This window comes from Manihot esculenta, chromosome 14 (genome assembly GCF_001659605.2).
Source record: "Manihot esculenta cultivar AM560-2 chromosome 14, M.esculenta_v8, whole genome shotgun sequence".
NCBI lineage: Eukaryota > Viridiplantae > Streptophyta > Magnoliopsida > Malpighiales > Euphorbiaceae > Manihot > Manihot esculenta.
In genome coordinates, this window is record NC_035174.2 from 10493887 (window position 1) to 10511690 (window position 17804).

Below are 17804 nucleotides of genomic sequence, written 5' to 3' on the forward strand. Positions count from 1 at the left end.
TTCAGATAATATGTTTATGATTGATTTTACCGTAATATAGTTAATTATTTAAAAAATCATAATAAATAGGTTTATAATTAAATTATTATACTCTTATTTTATATAATAAGAATTTTGAAAAGAAATCCAAATGTGAATTTAAATAATTAAATTAAATAGCAAATTATCATATAATTTATTGTAGAATTTAATATAATTACATTATTATAAAATTGGGTTTAAAACAGTGACTGTTGTATAATATGTTAAAATAAAGTTATTCTAAAATAAAATTATATAAAATTGAATAATTTCATTAAAATAAATATCAAAATTGGTCTATACATAAATAAAAATTATCCATAATTTGGCTAAGTAGTCTGCAGCACTCACTCAACAAAAAGAAAAGGACACTTGAGAAAAATGGGGAACAAGGGATCAATTGCAAACATCGCACCTCTTATCTCTCACCTCATGTTCTCTTATAGGGGGTGAGAAGTATTCGGTTCAAACCGAAAAAATAGACCGAATCGAATCGATTTAAAAATTTAGTTCGATTTTTTATACATTTTGGTTCGGTTCGGTTTTTAATTTTAGAAATTTTAGTTATTTCAATTCGGTTCGGTTTTAATAAGAAAAAAACCGAAAAAATCGAACCGAATCGATTAGTGATAATAATATATTTTTTCAATCATATAGAGAAATTAAATCATATATTAAGATTAAAATATTTTAATTAAATTTTAAAATATTAAAAATAAAGTGTAAAAAATAAAGCACTCCAAGGCTTAGCCTGGTGGAAAGTGCATCCTGTAGTCTTGAAAGGTTTAAGGTTCGACTCCCCCAACCCCTATTTCAAAAAAAAAAATGTAAAAAATAAAAAAAATTATTAAAAATCAAAACCGATTAAACCGAACCGAATCAGACCGGTTCGGTTCGATTTGGTTTCTGACCAAAATCGGTTCGGTTCGATTTTAATAAACACTATAAATTCGATTTTCGGTTTATTCGATTCGGTTCGATTTTGAACCGAACCGACCGAATGCTCACCCCTATCATCTCTTAGACACTGAAATTTTTACGTGCACTCAAATGCAATCGATAAATAAAAGATTTATTATTAAAATTATATTTTTATATTAAAATTTAAATTAATAATAATGATTAAATTAATAATATATATATATGAGTACGAATAAATTTTTTTTTAAAAAATTATGTCTGTTTGATTAAGAGGTATATAGACTTAGTGTGCATCTATATACAAGATAGAAAATGGAATCAACACATTTCTTGTCACAAGCTTGAAGAAGTAGACAAGCACTAAGGTCTATTTTGCATTATTATTAATGTTGAAACAAGTATCACCTTAAACATATGAAAAAATAGTATGTTAAAAATAAGTTTAAGTTAATTTTTTTTAATAACTTTTATTGACAAAATTTTTAAATAATAAATAAAAAGATTAATAATTATAATAGTTAACATTTTCGAGTAGGAGCATGATTTTAGTTTATCCATGGGTGGGGAATTGGCCCCTCAACCCAATTACAAAACCACTTCCTCAAAAATCCATCATTTCCTTAATCATTTAGGCTCTCACAATTATAAAATTAGATTAAAAAAATAGTTGGATTTCACATATTATATATTTTTTGAAATTTATACCAATCATCATTACAAGAAGAAATTAATATACAATTAAGAAGATACGTGTTATTGTGAACAAATCCTTATCAACAAATCGTGATTTATTTAATTTATCTAGAATTAATTTCAAACTCTAATTAATTAATAATTATGATCAAATTAAAGTGGGATTTGGTATTATTATATCAATCTTAATTAATTTCTTACACACGTACATTTAGAGAGCAAGCTAAACCAAGCATATTCCTTTGCTTCAAATTTTATGGATCCTTTTATAATATACAATTAATTTTCAAATTAAAATAAAGAACATTATTTTTTTACTTGTAATTAATTTTCAATTTGGTTTTAGATTAATTTCTTCAATGTTATTTTAATTTGAGAAAATTAACAATATATTAATTATTTTAATTTAAGAAAATTCACAACCACATCTATCTTAAGAATTGACAACACATTCACTCAAGTTCTGATAAGATCAAACTCTCACTGCTTACTGTGCAAAACTTTCTTTTTCTTTTTTTTTTTTTAGCAATTTGTTGCCAACTTGGCATATATATATGCAACTATTGGATTTGTAAATAATTTAGTTAGTGATTTTCCCTTTTCTACTAAAAATTAGGTTAAAATATGTTCTATGATTGGGATTAATGATAGAGTTATAGTTAATTTTTTATAGGTCTTGCACCATAATTAATCAACAATATAACTATCTAAAAAAACAAAAAGAGATAACTATTTTTAACACATGGACGATGATCATTGGAACACATGGCAAACAAGTGAGGAGAGTAGGCTACAGAAGACAGAGGATGTGTCCAAGTCAAAGGGATTAAATAAATCTTTGCCTGAAAAACCCTAAACTCAGTGGAGGATATTGTCTGGATATGTTTAATATTTAATTAATCTTAGGGCAAGTGGAAGCAGCAGCAAGCTGCATGTAATGGCTGGTCGGTATGATTGGTCGTAGTGGTGTCTGTGGGTACGTGTGCAGGTGCATTGTATTGTGAGAATGAAAGAGCTTCACACGTGTGAAGAAGAAGAGCACGTGCAGATCACATGGGAAGAATATGGGGGACAACTTGACATGCAGTACCCTAAAGAAGATGAATTAGTCAACAGAGATAGAGATGAGACTGAATGTCAACTTTCATGACCCTACCCTTCTTCTTATGAGCAGAAGAGATCTCAATTATTTCCGCAGCAGATCATCAATGTCAACTTCTATATATGTTGGCAGTTATACTATATACCCTAATGTCCCATTTTCAGCTACTACTTGATCAAATCTAAAATATAATTATTTTTTACTATTCGATATTTGAAATCCATTAACTTAATAATTAAAAGTCATCGAAATCCATTAATTCAATTAATTAAGAGTTACGCTTAACAGACTTATTGAAAAACGTAAAATTTTATATTAGAATTTAATTGTGTTTTATATTCAGAATTCAAATACGAAATCTTTAATTAAAAAATGTAAATTCTTAATTAATTATACTGATTTGATTCAATCGAATTACAAATTTCTTTTTGAATATTAGATATTCATGGATATCCTTTTATTTGTTACTTTACTTTTTCTGTTGATTTTAAAATTTTAAACCATTTATACGTTTAACGTCATTATCATCAACCTATATTTTACATATCAGTGATATTTTTTTAAAATATGATTTAAATTTTAGAAAATTAGAAGAAGTAAACATTGCAAATGGATTAAAATTAAAATTAAAAAAATATAAATTTGGTTGAAACATTATGCCATTTGCGCCATGAAATGAATCGGGAAACTGTCTTTATTTCGCTTTCTTGTGCCAAATATCAACCTACTTTATAGAGTCAAGTCTATCGAGAGACTTTCTGTTATTGGAGAATGTGGTACAATGAGTAACATATATATATATACATATCTTACCTTCCAAAATTCCAGCTGAATGAAACCTGTCATGAGATGAAGATTTTGAAGATTGCGTTGTCCCAGCAAATGTAACTTTCTTGAAAGTAGAAATTGACAGTTCAAAAAGCAGGTAAGAAACACCAATACTTGTAGTGAAAACCAAGTTGTTTTCATGCCAATAGAAACATTTTATTTATATAATAATAATAGATAATTAAAAGATGGGAGCTTTTTTATTTTTCTCCTTCGTTTTGAATCCCATTTACAAGGGACAAAAGGTATGTGGAGGCTAGCTTTTGCTGTTGTGGGGTAACAAGAGCACTACCATGGAGTTGCTATTGTACTGTGGTTCACAATCTTCTGTAGGCTAAGGCCTATCCGTTCTGCCACAGAAAAAAGAAGAGGTGGTAACCAAACTAATGGTGCTTGTGTTTGCGTGTTCTAGATTCCCATTTTTTTTTATTTTTTAAAAAAATTTCCCTGATCTTGTTGCCTCCCCCAATCAACATCACCTTTTATTGATTTCCGGAAAATCCCTCTCTTCTTAACAAACTATAAACATTATTCAGTCCCAGAACCTTCCAATTTTTCAAAAATGCTTTAAAACTAATCCTTACCATGCATCATCAAGAACTCAAGGCATTAGTGCGTCTCAATATTCTTTAGTGGAGTGTCACTTTCAGATCAACATCTGCTACACCTTTCGCCTATAAAAGGGAAAGCTTCCAATACTTCGTATGGTGTGAGTTGAAGAATAATAGAGAAGAAACTTATCATTCTCTCTAGCTTTCTTTCTTTCTTTCCTTTTTCCTGTTCAAAGTTTAATCATGGTTAGTATACTATTGCCATTACTACTCGTGTTTACTTTGCTTTTCTAGTTATAGTAGTTGCTTTTGTTATCAACTTTTGCCCAATAAAACTTGGCTCATTCTCTCTGATGCATATTCAGGATGGCAAGATCAGTTGGACCGTTGCTGATGCTGTAGACTACAATGGTCTTCCTGCAGACAGATCTAAAACTGGAGGATGGGTCCCTGCTGCACTTGTTCTAGGTTTGTTTTCCGGTTTAATCCACAATTTTAACTCCTTTTTATCACCAGACTTAATTTGAAGATCCCAACTCCCCTTTTTTTTTCTCCAAGAAAAATTTTACAAAAATTTGAACTTGGTCTTGAAAATAAATTCAGCACTATCTCATTGGTTAACTTCTAGCTGTTTTACATGCAGCCAGCAGCTTTACAAGTTTGATTTAATTTGCTTTTAACTAAAAATATCATGGGAGACAATTACATAAGCACGGTGTCTTTCATGCAAAGTTAAAAAGGGAAGATACTGCATGCTGATTCTCTTTTAGGGTTTAACAAATGTTTCCCAGAGGAAAAGAGAAAAGTTAATATATAATTAACTTTTCTATACTACCACATGTCATGCACTTGTAATCTAGTCCAAAAATTTGGGCATTTAGTGAAACCAACTTCATCATTATTTTAGTTTGATTGAATTCATCTTTTCACTGTTTTCGGGTGGAAAGTAAGGTGGAGGTGGCGACTGGTGAGAGGAGTAGAAAGTAAGGTGGAGGTGGCGACTGGTACTGAGAGAATGGGAGAAGGGACACAAACTGAGTGGAACCCACTAGCTATAACTCAAGTCCCTGTGCACTTTCTGATGATGATAATCTTGCGTCCCTGTCTGGGTCAGAGATGCAGGTGAACCGGGCAATCTCCAAGATATTGCCATTTCATTATGCCTAACATCTTCCTCTGTCCAATTATATCGACTCCACTTTTGTGAATTATGCGAAATGGAAGAATCATAAGTGGGGTCGGAACCTAGTACAGAGCCATAATTATGATTAGTTTCGGATTATTAATACTTGATGATTAGTTGTAATCAAAGAATTGAGAAAGACAAATGCTAAATGCTCTATTTTTTTTTTTTTACAGGTATCGAAGTATGCGAGAGGCTTTCAACAATGGGAATAGCAGTTAACCTGGTGACATATTTGACTGGGACATTGCATCTGGCTAGTGCAACTTCAGCCAATATAGTGACAGACTTTATGGGCACTTCTTTCCTTTTGTGTTTGCTTGGAGGATTTCTTGCTGATTCTTTCCTAGGCAGATACAAAACTATTGCAATATTTGCTGCCATACAAGCACTGGTAATCAATTAGCTGATTTATTTTTCTAGTGCCCTTTTATCAGGAAACAAGAAAAAAAACAAGTTTCTTAATGCTTCATTTATTAAGTAATAATTATGTTCCAACTTCCAGAAACTGAAGCCATTCTTGTGGTAATTTAGGGCACTGGAATGCTAGCTTTGGTGACTAAGCTGTCACAGCTACGGCCACCTCCTTGTCTCACCAACCATTCATGTGTACAAGCAAATGGATTCCAAATGGGAATTTTATACATCGCTTTATATATAATTGCACTAGGAACTGGAGGTCTAAAATCAAGTGTTTCAGGATTTGGAACTGATCAGTTCGATGAGAAAGACGAAAGGGAGAAAGCCCAGATGGCTTATTTCTTCCACAGGTTCTTCTTCTTCATTAGCTTAGGAACACTGTTGGCTGTAACAGTGCTTGTTTATCTACAAGATGAAGTTGGTCGCAGCTGGGCTTACGGGATTTGTTCTGTGGCTATGTTTGTAGCCATCTTGATATTCTTTTGTGGGACTAAAAGATACAGGTACAAGAAGAGCGTGGGGAGTCCCATAGTTCACATTTTCCAGGTTATTGTAGCTGCTATAAAGAAGAGGAATATGAACCTCCCTTACAATATCAGCTCATTGTATGAGAACACCCCAGAGGCCTCAAGAATCCAGCATACTGATCAGTTCCAGTAAGTTCCTTTGCAGGAAAAATTTTCATTTATACTTGAGATTTGAACAATCCTGTTAGCTAAAGTTGTCTGATATCTATGTCCAGCTTCTTGGATAAGGCAGCCATAATTGCAGAAGGAGATTTCGAAAATACCGGTGCTGCTCCAAATCCATGGAAGCTATGCTCAGTGACAAGAGTGGAGGAAGCGAAAATGATGGTGAGAATATTGCCAATCTGGGCCACAACCATCATTTTCTGGACCACATATGCACAGATGATAACATTCTCAGTTGAACAAGCATCCACCATGGAAAGATCAATCGGAAGTTTCCAAATTCCAGCTGGGTCTCTCACAGTCTTCTTTGTGGCTGCTATTTTAATTACACTAGCAATCTATGATCGTTTGATCATGCCTCTCTGGAAGAAATGGAAAGGAAAACCAGGTACAATAATTGAACTTCAATAACAAATCAAATCAAATCAAATCTTACCGATAATGATTATAGAAAGTTCTTAACTTTACGACCCACCCATTAATTAATTTGAAGCTAATTAAAATAATATGGTGCTTTTGAGCTTTTTATTGACTCAAAGAATTATTAATTCTTTGTAATTAATAGTCGTAATTAATACACTGTGCATGTCTAGCACAACACACACATATTAATGTATATTGTAAATTTTTTTCAAAAGTACGTTTTTCTTTAGCTTATATTTTTCAAAACAAAAGTGTATAATACAGTTTATATGCTAACATTCAACAGGTTTCAGCAATATCCAGAGAATAGGCATCGGCCTGGTTCTGTCAACTTTTGGGATGGCAGCAGCAGCACTAGCCGAGAGAAAACGTTTATCAGTAGCCAAAGCTGTCGGGGGCAACACTTCAACCCTGCCTCTGACCGTATTCTTGCTGATACCACAATTTTTCTTAGTGGGTGCAGGTGAAGCTTTCATATACACTGGACAGCTCGATTTCTTCATAACCCAATCTCCCAAAGGAATGAAAACTATGAGCACCGGCCTCTTCCTGACAACTCTGTCACTGGGTTTCTTCGTCAGTAGCTTCCTGGTCATGGTCGTGAAGAGGGTGACTGGAACCGACGGTGGCCAGGGATGGTTAGCTGATAACATAAACTACGGCAGGCTTGATTGTTTCTACGGCCTTCTCGCCATTCTTGGAGTTGTGAATTTTGTGGTGTTTCTTGTTTGTGCTTTGTGGTACAAGCCCAGCAATGGCAACACTAAGTCTGGTTTGCAGATGGAGAATATTGGCAATGGGTCCTTAGCTGAGGAAAAATGCTAGCAGCTAGAGACCGGTTGATTGTGAGGGATTTTCCAATTTGGGTTTGGTGTCTCTGTATAAATTTATTAAAAAAAAAAAAAAAAGGGTTTGGCTATCAACTGAGTGGCTTGTGATTTCAGTAGTGTGTTCAATCTGTAAACTGAAATTCAAACGTTGTACTAGTGAGTCCGAATTTTTTTGCCTGCAAATGTCTTGATATGTATTCTCCTTCTCTCATGTCTTATCAGTCCCAAAAAGGAAAATCCCATTATAGAAACTAAATTCTTCATGCTATCAAATTAATCTGATGAAATAGCTACGTACTGTCTACAGACGTTATTGAATCTGGACCCTTTGTTTCTAATCTTACAATATTAGTTCTTGGTTTATCTTCATTACTGAATTGAAAAAAAAAAAGGAATAATTTCAATAGGAACAAAATTTAATATGCTTTACAGAATGATAGGATGTGTACATTGCTGTGATGAGGTCCCAATCACACGAAATTTTGTCCCTTGAGAGGTCTCAATTAAGGACAGAAAATTTTGAAGAGCCATTTTCTATGAACAAAAAGCAAAAAACACATAAGCTAATTAATGATTGAATTTATGACTCCATGTTATTCACAGTCTTAGTTTCAATGGGTAATAATGATGATCATGGATTATTGTACTATCAGAAGCAACATTCAAGGAATAATGAAATGCAGTTAGACTTTAGATCGATTGTCAACTTTTTTCCATTTATAGTCATTGTCTGAATTAGTTTCAATGGATAATGATATGTTTATTTTAAAAAAATTAAATTAAATATTTATCTTATAATATAAAAATTAAATATTTAAATTTTACTATTTTCTTCTGATTTACTAGTGTTGCCAAATGATTTTAATAGTTGTTTGATTTAACTATTAAATAAATAGTTAAATTTAGATATTTAGCAAATTTTTAAAATATATATATATTTTTTATAGAAGATGGAGCTTTATTAAATAAGTAAATCTGCGTTCACAACATTTTCAATACATGGGAAATCACGTCCTATTGATTAAAGGAAGAAAAAGAACAAGCCGTGCATGCTAAGCGATGCATTGCCTTCTAACCCAAATCAGTTGTACATGTGATTTTTTTTACTTAAAAATGTAAATAAGTATTTTTTATGAATTAAGTGAAATTGAAGTTGTCATTGAAAAAATAAAATTAGAACCTTAACTTAAATTTCTGTATTTATGACTTAGATTGCATTTGTTCTAACAATTGTCTAATTTCAGAAATAATAAGCGCCCAATCAGAAAACTGATCAAACTCCTTCATGATAGCAGAGAAGAGCTAGAGGCAATCTGTTTCCACATCATATTACTCGAATTGCCCTGTTTAATCCATGATAGAACCTCACATAAACCTACTGCTTAAGCAACGTGGGGAGGGTAGACACCTTCAACAAAGCCAGAGACCGCCTTCACAAACCTACCCAAATCATCTCTAATCACTAATCAGTCCAGCAAATGAACTCCATTCCGGTTCTGAAAGAATGACGGTATTCACATTACATTTCAAGCTTTCCACTGGAGGCTTACACTAAGTAGATTGTAGCCGATCTTATCATATATTTTGTTTATATCAACTCTAAGCACAACAGTCTTTTTCTGACTTTGAGGTCGACTTTTCATGGAATGAATAAATTCAAATACTATAATTGCATTGTAGTAAATGAGTCGGCCTGAACAAAAACTTATTTATGCAGAACTGATTTTAGTCTATTTGGGAGAACCTTCGCACCAATTTTTACATCAACTAGTATTTAAAATCACAATTTCAAATCACAAGACCCAGTAGATATATCTATTATTATAGAATAAACAATTATGGACATACATGACAATTTAAAATTATTATTTTTTAATTATTATATGTGTAGTATAATAAATTAAAATCAATTAAACATAATTTCACAAAATAATAATTATATCAATTATTAATTATAATTAGCTATATTGATATCCAAGACTTATTTGGAAAGCTGAGATTGAATTTTGGGAGTCTGTTCATCATTCAACTAGTAAATATATAGCTTGTTTGATATTAAAATCTTCTATATGCTTTTCTCTTGACTTGGCATATATTACTACAGAATCTCCTGAAATTCAGTGTAATTGCAATATTTTCAAACAATTAAAGAAGGGAAAACTGCAACTCTAAAAAAAGGGTAATTTAAAAAATTTCATGATATATATTTTAATATTATAAATTTAAAGTTAGTCATCAGAATTATCGTATCAGAGTACTTTAATCTTTTATTAATATTTAATAAGAAAATGTAAAGCTATAAGAAAAACTAGAGCGATCATTCAGAGCAAGGTTCAGTGTTTTTCTAATAATTAATTAAAAAGGTCCTTTATAATTTTACTTTAGTGATATTAAAAAATAGAAAAGCTTAAATTTTTTTTAAATAAAGTTAATTACTTTTCTCTCCAGATCCCTTCATTAACGAATTCCGGGCAGGGGAGGTGAATTGAAAAATCAAATACAGTTGGAATGTGAGCATGTCAAAGTCCATTGTAGTCCAATTTCTTTCTTTCTCCACACATGACCCACCAACCATTTTAAGCCATTTCTTAGCACCACTGTGCTTCTATTCCCCCACCCAGCACATTGATTTCTTCATCCTTTCATTGGAATCCGTGACCGCCGGTGCGGTGGACACAGATCCCCACCTCACTTTCCTACAATATAGCACCCTCTCTTGGGTTCATGGAAACCAGCAACACGGCCAATAAGTTGCAGAAGAAGCGCAAATGGTTGCTTTTGTTTGTCTTTTCTCTCTTATTCTCTACCCTTTTGATTCTCATTACGATCACTTCTTCATCCACTTCTACCCAGTTGCTCTTTCTCCGGCAGAATAGGAATATCGACCATTTCCGCCCTCAGTTTCCGCAATTTGTGGAATCTAAGTTGCCTAAGCCTGTGGTTTCAGAAAGAACTATACCTCGTCTTGCGTATTTGATATCTGGGTCTGCAGGGGATGGAGTGAGCGTGAAGAGAACGCTGAAAGCGTTGTATCATCCGAGGAATCAGTACGCGGTCCATTTGGACTTGGAGGCGGCTGCTGAGGAGAGGTTGGACCTCATGAGGTGGGTGAGAAGCCAGAAGCTTTTTAAGGAGGTGGGGAATGTGAGGGTGATTGTGAGGTCTAATTTGGTTACTTATAGAGGTCCTACAATGGTTAGTAATACCCTTCATGCAGCGTCCATCTTGTTAAAGGATGGTGGGGACTGGGATTGGTTTATCAATTTGAGTGCTTCCGATTATCCCTTGCTCACTCAAGATGGTATGCCTCTGGGTTTATTACCAGTTGCTTTTTAATTCCCCTGTTTATTTTGGAATTAATGGTTTGATTCGTAAAACGGGTAGCTGGAAATTTCTCTGTTTTTTTATGGGGTATTTGTTCGTTGGATACTTTGGATGAAGATAAAGTAAGAAAGTTTTGAATTGACTCAAAAGAACAATTGAAGTTTTCCCCTTCCTTTTCTAACCTTTTTTAAATGGTCTCCATTTTTTTAGTAAAGGGGTATTTTCTTCATTGAGATGTTTCATGTTTGTGCATTTATCAGTGCCAGTAATTTTGCTAATTACCTGCAGAATTAATGCAATTCCATTTTTTGTGTTTTCTTTTGGATTGATTCTGTTCGTCAGTTGTATGTTACTAGTTAGCATTTTAAGCAAGTTCCATATTTGGTATTTGCGCCACCAACCTAGCTCAGAGATACTATTTTGTTCTAATTGTCTGTCTGTTTTGTTTCAGTGATAATGGTGGCCCAAATCCTAATCTACTATAATTAACTAATAAAATGCCACATCACTTACCTTCTCTAATTTTTCACCCATTTTATTTATTTCCCTCAGCATTTAATTTGTTGCTTCAACAGCTGGTTCTATCTCTCTAGCTGTGCATCCACTTCTTTCATTAAAATTTTATTTTATTTAATAAATAAAGCGTCTGCATGCCTCAGTTTGATTTCTAGTTGTTGTAATTGGTAATTTTCATTTTTGTGTCGCAGATCTGCTTCATATTTTATCTACAATTCCAAGAAACCTTAATTTTATTGAGCAGACCAGTGACATTGGTTGGAAGGAGTATGTGATTCAACTATTCTCATCTTATTCTTATTTTTCAGTTTTTACTGCATATCAAGTAAAAAAATGTGTAGTTTTATCTGCAATGTTATGTTACACATCATGCTAAGAGATAAATTTTTCTTGTCCACCATAGGTATCAGAGGGCCAAGCCTGTCATAATTGATCCAGGGTTGTACAGCCTACAAAAGTCAGATGTTTATTGGGTGTCAGAAAAAAGGAGCGTGCCAACAGCGTATAAGCTGTTTACAGGTAAGAGAAAGAACTGATATATTAATGTCACTGATGTCCATGTAACCAAAGCACAATTCTAACCATTTAGCAATTAAGCACACAAGGATGAATGATAGTCCCTTGCTTATCGTCCTATTTTAATGATGTAGGGGTTATTTATGAATTTGATTTCATCTTTTGCAGCCTATTTGGTATTTCTTACTAAAGATTTGTTGTGGTTTGAACTAAGGGGATTCATGCGTACCAGGGAACTCTCTTTGTTTTCCATTTTCTTGGTATCATATTGGTACAGTTCTTAATACCTTAACAGTTATGCTTCAGGTCGAGAAGAAGAACAGGAAAAGAGACAGGGATACGATAGTGGGAATAGGATTGGTAATAGAGAGAAGGAGATTCTAGTTTTCTTATTATTTTTCACATACCCATCCCAGTCCTTAATGACTGAATTTATACACGTACTGTAGCTAAAATAACTGTTCTTGCCAATTGTTTGCTCTTCTTTTCTCATTTCTGTTACAGCACTGTTCTTCCTCTAACACCCCTAACCGCTTCTTAACTACCTCTAGCTACCAATAGACCTCTTATATGTAAGAATTCCCTTCCATGAGTGCATTCTTATCCTCAAGAATGAATAAATCTGGAACTCAGCCTGAATGAAGGTTTTGTCTTCCCAAGTGGCAACTTCAGGTGGCAGGTTGGTCTATTAAATAAGACCTTGTAGAACTTGCTGGTGATGAGTAGTTGCAGTAATTCTAGACCAAAAGAGATCAATACATACCCCCTCGGCATCTTTGCTGCATCTTCGCAGCATCTTCGAGATGTATTTGGAAGACAACAGCTGCAGCAAGGGCTTCCAGAATGGGGTGATACTGTACTCAGAACATTCGCAATGCAAGAACCCTTTATTGAAAAAAATTGCATTTTCTTCCAATATCTCCTCCAAATTTCAAATTCATTCTCTGTGTATTATATTGATCTCAACTCAAAATATACTGCCACCAGGATAGTCTCATGGAAGAATAGTCTCCTTAGCATTGGAATGTCGTCTCCCCCCTCAACCCTTCAATTGGTAATTCCAACTCACTGCCACTACTCTCAGAATTCTCTGATTCACGGAGGTTGGTTTTTAAAGCTTGAATCGACTTCTGCACCTTACCTGTTTCCTGTTGAACCAACCTGTCAAATCTTTCCAATTTCTGATTTAATTTTTTTCTCTTCAATTTTCGTCCCATTGATTGCTTATATTTTCTAACTTTTTTATTGATAGTTTTTTCTCTTCAATTTTTTGTTCCCAACTTTGCACCTCCATGACCTGCTCTGTTTGGGAAAGAACGAAAGAAAGAAAGAAATGGATGGAAGGGAAATAAGACTGGAAGAGAGATTTAGGAGAATAGAGAGAAAATATTTAGGATTTTGTAACCCTAATATAGAAATTATGAGAATTAGGAAGTTGAGAAGAATGAAAAGCAATAAGAAAGAACTTGAAAGAAAGTAGGGAAATTATTTCTTGAAAAAAATTTTGGAATTTGTCGGTGGAAACTTTAAATAGTGCTTTTACTGTCGAGAAAGAAGAAACAAAGAAGAAAAGGAAGAGAAAATAGCTGAAGGGCTAGGACAGAATGAGTAAGAAAGAAATAGAGACAATTAACAGAAGCCAGAGTGGAATTTCTTTTAAGAACAGGGTTTTATCCTCGAGAAATAACCAAGAAAAGAGTATAGAAAGAAGAATTTTAAGAAAGAAACGAGGACAATAGGAAGAAGAGCAGAAGAAATCTGGATTCCAAGAAGAAAGGAAGAAGAAGAAGAAGAAGAATAGTGAAAATAACAGAAGGAATAAACCTGGAATTTGGGGAAGCTGTGAATTTAGTGTTCTTGATCTTGAATAGTTATGCTTCAGGTTGAGAAGAGGAACATGAAAAGAAATAGGGAAAATATGGTGAGAATAGGATCGGAAATAGAGAGAGAGATTTTATTGTTCATATTTTTTCTCAACACACTCATGTCAGTCCTTATGACTGAATTTATACAGGTATTATAGCTAAAATAACCATTTCCGAGAATCACTCTTCTCATTTCTGTTACAGCTCTATTCTTCCTCTTACGCTCTTAACTACCTCTTAGGCACTAGAGCTCTTGTATATAAGAAATGCCTGACCAGTGATATTCTGTAGGCGCAACTTGTTGGAGAGATATCAAGAGAAAAACAACAAACACCTCAATCTGTTTAAGTTTCTTATTTTAGAGATTCAGAGCATTACACTCACATCTCAGCTCCAGCTATTAGAAGAATATATACCTGGTAATCTAGATTAAAGTATTGTTGAATTGTATGGAATCCTTCTCATTAAGAGGTTTGAATTTGAATCAGAATCATAGAGGAGGTGTTACGGAGTAATCTAGTAGGCTTAAAATCATGCCTCAGTTCATTTTTATAGTAGATAAGATGTGTAGGAACATATTACATTCTGTCAGGGTCCTTCGAGTTATAGGTCCGTTGTTAGAATTTTTTCGGACAAAATATTCTTTTTGCAATCTATGATTGCAATGGAACATGCTCCTTAGGGAGAACCTGAAAATTTATTGAGCTGAAGTACTAAAAAACTTTGAAAAATTTTCTCATTCTTCTTTTATTGAATTGTTGCACTTAAATATAAGAGGGAGACATAATCATCTCCTAAAAGTAGGGAACCTTAAACAATATGGAGGATCACCCTTCTACCATTAAGGAAAAGCAAAAACTAACTGTGTACATCATGTTTCATGAGTTAATCACTAAGAATATGGTTTGACTACTAAGAACATGGCTAAACCACTAACTACACGGCGCTTGAAAATAAGATAACTAACTTGCAAAAAACTAACTTGCATTATTTGTTAACATTTCTCCCTTCTTCACTGTGTGCTTGTCCTTAAGCACAAACTCAGGAAAATTTTGGGAACTATTCAGCCAACAGTTAGTACGTTGTGACATCTCTCGGGTCATCATATGCTAAATCTAACCATAATAATTTCTTGCAATAATGTCCTCGAACAAAAGGTTCATCGCAGTGAAAGTAAAGTCTTTTTCGTCATCGTTCCTCCATCTCATCACAATTCAAGTGCTTAATTGTTCGGTATCTTTTGCTTTGTTGAGATGAATGATTGGTTGAAGGACTTGCGGCACATGTGGACCAATTTTTCCGTTCATAGAGTCTTGACATGCTCATGGCGGTCTGTTGTTTGGTGAAGTTCCACTTCCACAGCGATATATTCTTGCAACCGTTCCTTTTTGTTTTAATTTTGCTAGCTCTCCTAATTTGTTACTATTAATTGGTGGTCCAAAACGGAGATTGCATTGGTGTTGAACTCTTCCCAAGTCAAGTTAAGAAAATATTGCATTAACTGCAAGAACTAGAATTAAGTTGTACCTTCCAAATGAAAAGAAGCCATACTGAATTTTTCTTCTTTAGAGGTCTATTGGTGTTAAAACAAGTGCTCACACCTGCTTAGCTATTCTAATGAATCTTCTTGACCATTGAAACGAGAGAAATCTAATTTGATAAATTTTGGAACAATTGTACCGGGTTAACTACTAAGAATATGGCTTAACCAGTAAAAACATGACTAAACCACTAACTACACAACTCTTGAAAATAGGATAATTAACTTACAAAAAAACTAACTTGCATTATTTGCTAACACATTCTTCTTGGTGCAAGCTTGTATTGTGTTGCAAAAGCTCAGTTTGATGTGTTAGAATCTGTTGCTGGAGACTTCCTACTACAGGTTTTTTGTTATAAAATATGAACGCATTGCAGCATCTGAATTATACAAAATGCTGGATGAGGCACAGAAGCTCCGCTGTGATGTGCTCCTTCAAATCATTTACTTGGAAAGGGTAGAGTTCTTTGCCATATTAAGCAACTTAGTAACCAGAGAATGGATATCATAATTGCTTAGTAGGAAATAAGTTGTCAGGATCTACTCGTCTTACTGTAACAGAAACAAATTTAAAATTGGATACTGAGTTCAGCTATCTTCTATGGAAATAGTGATTTTAATACTATTCTTTTTCATTGTCGGAATTTTTAGTGTTACTGAGTTTTGCTGCATCGTACTTCAAAAAAATCCTAGCTCAAGATGAATAATAATCTCTAACCAAATGGATAATGATATGAAGCAGAAATTCTCGATAAGTCAAGTCCCGTTCTAGGATTTTTAGTGTGGTTATAGAAGGAGAAAACACCATTTTACTATCTTCTTTTTCTGCAAAGGGATACTTTAATGGAGGAATTTTCTTTTGGAAAGTTTTTTTGCCCACTTCTTTCTTCTAATGGCAGAGCATTGATCTTATCAACATTTTTTATCAGTTTTTTTTCCCCTTATATTGTTCTTTGAATTTTTTGCTTGGTCAAGTTCTCCTGTCTTGACACCCGACCATATTTCCGACACTAACAAATAAATTAAACATAGGATTGTTCCTATACTCTTGAGTTTAACTATGTATCTGATGATGAATTTCCTCAGGTTCTGCTTGGATGATGCTTTCTCGACCTTTTATGGAATATTGCCTATGGGGTTGGGACAACCTCCCAAGGATAGTCCTCATGTATTACGCGAACTTCCTTTCTTCTCCTGAGGGGTATTTCCACACAGTTATCTGCAACGCCGAGGAGTTCAAGAACACGACTGTCAACCACGATCTTCACTTCATATCTTGGGACAACCCTCCAAAGCAACACCCACATTTTCTCACTGTTGATGACTACCAGAGGATGGTTGACAGCAATGCCCCATTTGCAAGGAAATTTGGCAAGAACGACCCGGTTCTTGACAAGATTGATTCTGAGATTTTGGGTCGTGTTGCTGATGGGTTTGTACCAGGTGGGTGGTTCAGCAATGAAGGAGATGCAAATGGGACTATCCCAGATAATATCAAAACAAACACCACTAAACTTAAGCCTGGTCCTGGTGCTCAAAGGTTCAAGCGTCTGATCACCAATCTTCTATCTGCAGAAGATTTTCACTCAACTCACTGCATCTGACTTTGTCATTATCTGATGTAAAGGGAAACAACGTTGCAGATTGATGGATCCTTTCCACTGGTAACGGATGATTCTAATGGGAGAAATAACAAGGAACAAATGGGTGAAGGAAACTACGCCCTGTCTAAAAGCATATGTTATACACATATTTTTGTAGCTGAAAATAGCTGGATAGGCCACCTGTAGATAGAGTGTATTATCCCATTTTACAGCATTTATAAAATGGCAGCCACTTTTGCTTTTATCAATTCTAATAAATGTCTGCCATTCAGTGCTTTCATCAATTAATTTGATGCATTGTAATGTATTCCTTGATCTTTATGTGATCATTTTGAAGGATAGAAAAAATCATGATGCCAAAACTGAAAAAAGGGTGAATTTAGTATAGATTATAGTAACGAAATGTAGAAACACCAATTCAAAAAGGTTGAGATTACTCCCTCCTTTTGGAGCGAGAATATTCAAACCTCACACCTTTCATCATTTGGTCTTGGAGAGAATTCAAATCCGATCATATACTATCCAAATTTATTGTATTCAAATTCAGTTAAATCATGTACTCGAACCATCCCTAATTCCAGAGTATTGTGTGAATAATTAAATTATATGTTACCTTGTAGAAGTAAAAGTTTCCACCAATGCCATTCAAGGTGTGCTTGGAAGAAGTAAGCCGAGGGAGTTTCGAAGTACTAACCGAGTTGCCGAAGAGATCACCATCAAGGGAGAAGGTGGAGCATGCCAAGAGAGGAAGGCACGGAGACAACCTGGGGCATGT

The 17804-nt window shown here is 34.0% G+C and overlaps 2 protein-coding genes across 4 annotated transcripts; both read left to right on the forward strand.

Moving 5' to 3' along the window:
* Nucleotides 1-4116: 4116 nt before the first annotated feature.
* Nucleotides 4117-7875, forward strand: LOC110631045 (protein NRT1/ PTR FAMILY 6.2). Of its 3 annotated transcripts, XM_021778749.2 has the most exons (6): nt 4117-4362; nt 4482-4584; nt 5476-5693; nt 5834-6375; nt 6462-6799; nt 7121-7875. In XM_021778749.2, exons 1-6 carry the CDS (start codon nt 4360-4362, stop codon nt 7657-7659), a joined length of 1743 nt encoding a protein of 580 aa, XP_021634441.1. In that variant the 5' UTR covers nt 4117-4359; the 3' UTR covers nt 7660-7875. The 3 variants fall into 3 exon arrangements, with proteins under 3 accessions (XP_021634441.1, XP_021634440.1, XP_043806017.1); XM_021778748.2 differs by lacking the exon at nt 4117-4362 and having other exon boundaries at nt 4470-4584; XM_043950082.1 differs by lacking the exons at nt 4117-4362; nt 4482-4584 and adding an exon at nt 5330-5353.
* Nucleotides 7876-10159: 2284 nt separating this feature from the next.
* Nucleotides 10160-17313, forward strand: LOC110599678 (beta-glucuronosyltransferase GlcAT14B). Its single transcript, XM_021736203.2, has 4 exons — nt 10160-10965; nt 11696-11771; nt 11908-12023; nt 16512-17313. Exons 1-4 carry the CDS (start codon nt 10389-10391, stop codon nt 17027-17029), a joined length of 1287 nt encoding a protein of 428 aa, XP_021591895.1. The 5' UTR covers nt 10160-10388; the 3' UTR covers nt 17030-17313.
* Nucleotides 17314-17804: the final 491 nt, after the last annotated feature.